The sequence below is a fragment of the Molothrus ater genome, chromosome 10 (genome assembly GCF_012460135.2).
Source record: "Molothrus ater isolate BHLD 08-10-18 breed brown headed cowbird chromosome 10, BPBGC_Mater_1.1, whole genome shotgun sequence".
Classification (NCBI taxonomy): Eukaryota; Metazoa; Chordata; class Aves; order Passeriformes; family Icteridae; genus Molothrus; species Molothrus ater.
Genome location: NC_050487.2, coordinates 22423847 through 22429846, shown reverse-complemented (window position 1 = coordinate 22429846; position 6000 = coordinate 22423847). Strand labels below are relative to the sequence as shown.

Here is a 6000-nt window from a genome sequence, read left to right as displayed (position 1 = left end):
GGGATTGAATTCCAAGATTTGGAATTCCAGGGATGCTGTGGCAATGAGGAGCAGCTCAGCTACCCCATGGTCCCCTGGGTCTGGCACTCTGACCTTTGTCAGGCACAGAGGTGGGAATATCATCAACAAAAATATTCCACTGCCCTGAAAATGCTGCCAGGGCTCCATCCCTTCCCCTGCTTCCTGTACTAAAATGAAATCCAAACACATCATGAGGAAAACTGACACAAACCCTCAGCATATGAAAGATCAGTAACTACATTCTAGTTTATTGACTGCAGTCAGGTTTTATTATGCCTCAAATAATTAAATACTGCAACCATGACATTAAAAATACAGGCCAATTTACCAAAATAATTGTATTCTGAAGATTATGTACATATTATACATTTTACAGTCTCATGTAAACTTTTTTTTTTTATACATAAGGTAAATCTGATTTATGGTAACTAGAAAACCCAAAATACTCACTGACAAAAATCTTCCTATGAAACATAAGCACTGGATCTGGGACAATTAGGAAAATTGCAATGAATGGAAACCAACTATAAAACATAATATAATCAAGTTAGTAGAAAAATGAATTAAATTACATTCATATAAAAATTGAACTGAAAACATTGCTATGCATCATTATTAAAAAAAAAACAAACAAAAAACACCAAAGGGAAAAACCCCCACTCCCTCTCTTTATATATTAACACAGCCTTTGATGGGGAGCTCCCCTGTGCCTCATTTCCAGCAATGGGGCATAGCCTGGGAAATCCAGATTCCCATTCTCCTTTAACATATATTAAATAACTAGTGTCTGTACCAATACAAATATTGTATAATTCATGCACTGGGATTATGTTCAGGGTAGCCCACACCAAGGCACAATTTTTGTGTCATTTCCCCCCCCCTCCCCTCCCCAGGTTTCAGCATGCAGTGCTGGAGATGTTTGCTAAACAACTTCTGTGGGCTTTGGCTCGAGTCTGAGGCTCACCCTGGGGCACACAGAAATCCTTCCAGCAGATTCTTGTAAATAAATAAGGAAAAAGAAGGTAAAGGCCTTAAGTTCAGCATCTTGCACCAACTGTGTCAGCTCAGCTACCACACCCTCCAGGAAACATGGCACTGAGGCAACATCATTCTGGTTCTGGCCAAATATTTTATATATTAACAAGGACAAGGAGATTGCTGCTGCTGTAAATCTTCATCCCTGTGACAGCTGTAGTGTTTTGATTTGGCATAATGGAGCTCCAAGTCTAAATTGGTTTTCAGCTCCCAGCTCCTCTCAGCACAGCCCCGTTTGCATGAGCAGCCAGGTACTGCCTGTAATTGAAGTACCTGGGAATGCTCATTAAAATAAATGCATAATTGAACCGTATCTAAACAGCTGCCAAAATTAACAGCTGGCAACTTGGCTGCATTCTGAAGGCTTGTAAAATTTGCATATTTTATAACTGCTCTGCACCTAGAAAAGGCCTGGTCCTGCAAAGGGCACGGCCTGTGCTTGGCTTTGTGAGGTTACAAGGAATTTGCAGCCCTTGGTCAAAATAAATCCATGGAAGACAACGAGCTGGAGTGACTGAAGTCACCTGGATTTAGGCACTAGGAATGTTCCTTCAGTGGTGAGTGCACCTGACAAGACACCAAACATTCTGTCAGGCCTGGACAAGGTGAAAGTGTATCCAAAATGGCCTCTATAAACCGTGCCCAGAGTTACAAAAAATCCAACCTAGAGGATGTCTGGTTATGTACAGCCTGGATAGAAAAGAAATCCTAATCTAGAGTATCAAAATACTGTATTCATATAAACAAAGGACAGCACCTAATAGAAAAGTAAAAAGTGGAAAACACAAGTTTTTCTTTTTTTTTTTTGAAATTAAATACCCTAAAAAAGTTGGTTAAAAAAAACAAAACCACAACAGGAATTTGTGTACTGGAAAAAGAAAAATGAAGGGAGAAACTACATCTCCCCTCGTCTGCGAGTTTTTGCTGCAACAGCTCTGCCTTCCTCCTCCTCCTCTTCCTCCTCATAATTTTCTTCATGAATTGCTTTCTGGTTGTTGTCTTCTTGCATTTCTTGCTCTTGGTCTGTCCCTCTGTCATTCTTTTCGTCTGCCTGATGGGGGAAAACAAAACAAAACAAACTTACTCCAGATTCAGTGCCAGTTTCCTTATGGCTTATTTTAGGGCAGTGAAATGATTTTCAGCTGGAGCTGTGAAAGCTGATGGGCAGAAGTAGAAAAAAAATTTTTTCCAAAGCCTGCAGGGAGGAAGAATTGACACAGAGATGGAAGGGTAAGGAAAAGGAAGTTGGGACAGCATGAAATGTTCAGCTCTGTGGCCCAAAGCAAGCTAGAACAATTATGATGTCACATCCCTGAGCCATGAGCAGTGTGGTCAGGGTTTGATCTGCCCCTGAGCCCTTGCACAGAACTCACAGTTTCCTCATTTTCCCCATAGGGCTCCTCAGCATTGTGCTCCAGCTCTCGCTTCTTCTCTTCAGTCAGATCCTCCTGCACCTGCAAAGCACAAGAGCTGTTCTGTGTGGTTTAATTGCCTTTCAAAGAGTGCCCTGTGCCACAACTGGGCACATGCTCACATATTTTTACAGAATATTTTTGCAGAATGGTATTATGTGATATTTTTACAGAATGAAGATTCTACAGAAGGGAGAAGAGAGCAGGGAGAGGTTAAAGGAGGATAAAAAGAAACATAACCACCCAACAGTCAGGAAACTCACTTCCTCTGAGAGCATCTAACTTTTAAATACAATTCTCAGAGACAATCTCCTCCTTGGAGAGAGCAAGTCATGCTGAATGTCTCCCTGATGTTCAGCTTTTGGATCTCTCATTCCCCTCTGTTCTGCCAGCACTCTCCCTCCATTCCATGCCCCACTTCCCATGTTAGGTGCAAATTTGAAAGAGGAATGTTTTGGAGTGAACTTGATTTCCTTTTGGGAAGTGCTGCTGTGCTTGTCTGCCCCAAACAGTGTCCTGTGAGCTGGGTCAGAGGAATCCATCACACCAGGGTCACTTTGGGAAAGATCTGAACAGCAATATTTGAGTCCACCCACTAAAGGAACTGATCCCCACTGCAGCATCTCTTTTCTCTTAATTGCTCACTCAATCACTGCTGCCTCTTCCCTGCTCCCACTCAGCACAGTGGGCACATCCTTTCTGAGATGTGTATAAATGGCTCCTGGAAGCCAAAGAGCAGCTCTGCCCAGCTCCCAGAGGCCTGCTTGGATGTGAGCAGCAGCATTTTGCCAAGTGCACCCCAGCTAATCCAAAGGGCTCCCCATGAGGGAGTGACAGCAGCCAATGCCAGGGCTTTGTTTGAAAGGGGTTTTGTGGGAAGCAGAAACAGGAATTCATCAGGTACTGCTGAGGGGTGGCTCAGGGTGGTGCCTGCATGGTGATGAAGGGGAAAGTCCCTTCCCTCCCTCTCTGCTCCAGCTCCATGTGCTGTCAGCTTCCTGAGCAGCTCCAGGAACTGCAGCTTGGATTGCTCAGGAGGAGCACAGATAAATCAAAGTCACAGCTACAGAGTAAGTAAGTGGCCAAGGAAGCAGTTTGCTCAGAACTGCACTGTGTGATTAGAGATTAATGAGGTTTTCTGTGACCTTGAGGTTTCCAGGAAATTTTACTTGTGTTGTGAAAGGCTTAATCTTTTCAATTATTGCACAATTAATGCTGTGTGGCATGGAAGACTAATGGATTGCAGCACAGGAGCCTGAGTAACCCAGAGTGTATCCAGAAGGAGACAGCAGAGTAATGGCAAAGACTTCCCGGGTTTGCTAAAGTCAGACAAAGGGATTTGGGTTCATCCTGCAGTTCCAGAAGACACCAAAGAGTGTTAATGGAGCTGTGCTCTGGTGCCTGAGCCTCCACCAGCCCTGGGTCTGTGTTCTTACCTCCTCTTCTCCCTCTTCCTGGTATTGTTCATCCACATTATCCTCCTGCTGGTCAGGATTTCCTGCCATCTGCACAAAGATCACATAAAAATTCAGATCTATGAGCTTGCCTAATAACCAGAGGGCTGAAGATTAAAGCTTCTTGTTCTGGAACTAAAGCTCTCTGTAAAGCTGAAGTAACAATTGTGGCAGGAGAAGTTTTAGTGCATTCATTAGCAGCAGTGAGAGCCCAGCTCTGTGATTTAAAGTTGCCCTCAATTAAAAAATTGCAGGAGGAATATAAGAAAAATCACTTCACAGAATAAAGCAAGACTTTCCATACTAAGCAGGAACACAATGGAATATTCACCCCACTGAAGACCAATGCCATAAAAATTCAGACTCTCTGTGCCTGGAGGAGCTTACAGCTCCAACACAGTTGAAATGTGCAGCTTTAGCCTCGTGAAGGAGCCCCAGAGGTGCCTCTTTTGCCTTTACCCACCACCAAGTGCTCCTCCATTCCTGGATGTCCTTGTTTCTGACCCGTTTCCTTGTGCTTCTCATTCTCCTCAGGCAGGTTTTCTTCTCTCTCTTGCTCAGCTTCTTCAAATTCATCTTCTCCCTGATTATTGGGGTCATCAGCGGGATTCACATCTTCCATGGCTGCCTTCTGTAATTTACAGGAGGAAGTGTTAAATACTTTTAGCCCGTGGTTCAGCTGCATTTCCCTTGAAGGAACAGCAGCATGGGCTGCCAGAGCCAGCTCCATCCCCACGGGCAGCAGCTGGAACCTCTGCAGGCTCACTGAGCTACCTCAGCACGAGCAGGGACAGAGGTGCAGGCTGCTGAAACCCACAGAATCTGAGCACTCCTGTCCCAGAGCTGCTGCACAGCCCGTGTTTACTGACCAGCTGACAGTGCCTGATAAGGCCATGGGAACAAAGATAAGAGCTGAGTGCTCACAGCTCCACAGAGCTGATGGCATCATTCACTATCAGCCTGTCCTGCTCTGTTGACCTTGGCTATGTCCACAAGAAAACAAAACACTTTTCACCTTTGCCAGGCAGAAAAGGAGCATTTTCTGCTTATCATTCAATAAAAGCAGGTTTTTTATCTTTACAGAAAACAAGTTAAAGATCCCTTAGAAATATTCACTGTACTTAATTTGCTGAATGGGAGGGGAGTAAGGAAGGTGCACTTGATGTTGACAGCTCCAGGTAAGCTGGAGCTTGGGGGAAGGCCCAGGGTGATTCTCCTGCCCCAGATCTCTGTGCAGTTGGTATCAGGGCTCAGTTCAGTGCTGACCTACATCCTCTTTCAGGACCTCACACCTCTGTACTGACTCCAGCTGGATACAGAGCCTCTTGAGCTGGCCTTTAATTAATGACAGCATGAAAAATCCCATCCCCTCTCATTTTGCCTGGGCACTGCTGGTATTTTTTGAAGCCAAATGCACCTGTTCAAGTCCCAGCAAAGACCAAATCCTTTATTCCACTGAAAGCACAGATCAAAGGAATGTGGAAATAAACACCTTGCTTCCCACAAGGGAGCTGTTTCCTTTTATTTCTTCCCAAATGAGTAAGGACACCTTTAAATAGATTTTAGATGCTGTTTTCAACTGTCAAGCCTGTCTTCCTAGCAGACCTCTGCTTATCTCATTTCTATAAGGTGCAATTATGTCAGACGAGACCTGTGGGTTCTCACTTCAGTAACACTGCAGCCCTCAGCATCTTAATTCATACTTACTGATTCATCAGCCTGCTGATTTTCAGCCTGATGTTCTGCTTCTTGCTGTTCATTTGCATTATTCTGATCATCATCTTCACCTTCATCCTGGTGCTGGTTGTCGTGTTCATAAGCTGAGGAATTTTTTAGGTGATTATTGTTTTACAGCAGTTTTTAGTTATCCTTTTAGGAGTCTCCTACAGACAAGGCTCCACATGTGTTTTTAGCAGTGGGAAACCTCTACATAAACAGATAATGCTCACAAAATTGGTTTACTCCTTATAGGAAACAGAAATTAAAGGATCAGGCCAGGCTGGATGGGGCATTAACAGCCTGGGCTAGTGGAAGGTGTCCCTGTCCATGGCAGGGGTGTGGAATGAGAGCCTTCCAAG

At 44.2% G+C, this 6000-nt stretch overlaps 1 protein-coding gene across 1 annotated transcript in view; it reads right to left on the bottom strand.

Moving 5' to 3' along the window:
- Positions 1 to 242: 242 nt before the first annotated feature.
- The window catches only part of GOLIM4 (golgi integral membrane protein 4), a 29987-nt gene continuing 24229 nt past the window's right edge, over positions 243 to 6000 (bottom strand). The window contains exons 11-15 of the mRNA XM_036389174.1: positions 5630 to 5742; positions 4386 to 4553; positions 3905 to 3973; positions 2430 to 2510; positions 243 to 2107 (exon numbers count right to left, since the gene is read on the bottom strand). Of these exons, the coding sequence (XP_036245067.1) occupies positions 1952 to 2107; positions 2430 to 2510; positions 3905 to 3973; positions 4386 to 4553; positions 5630 to 5742 (587 nt within the window). The 3' untranslated portion in view covers positions 243 to 1951. The remainder of the gene's footprint in view (positions 2108 to 2429; positions 2511 to 3904; positions 3974 to 4385; positions 4554 to 5629; positions 5743 to 6000) is intronic.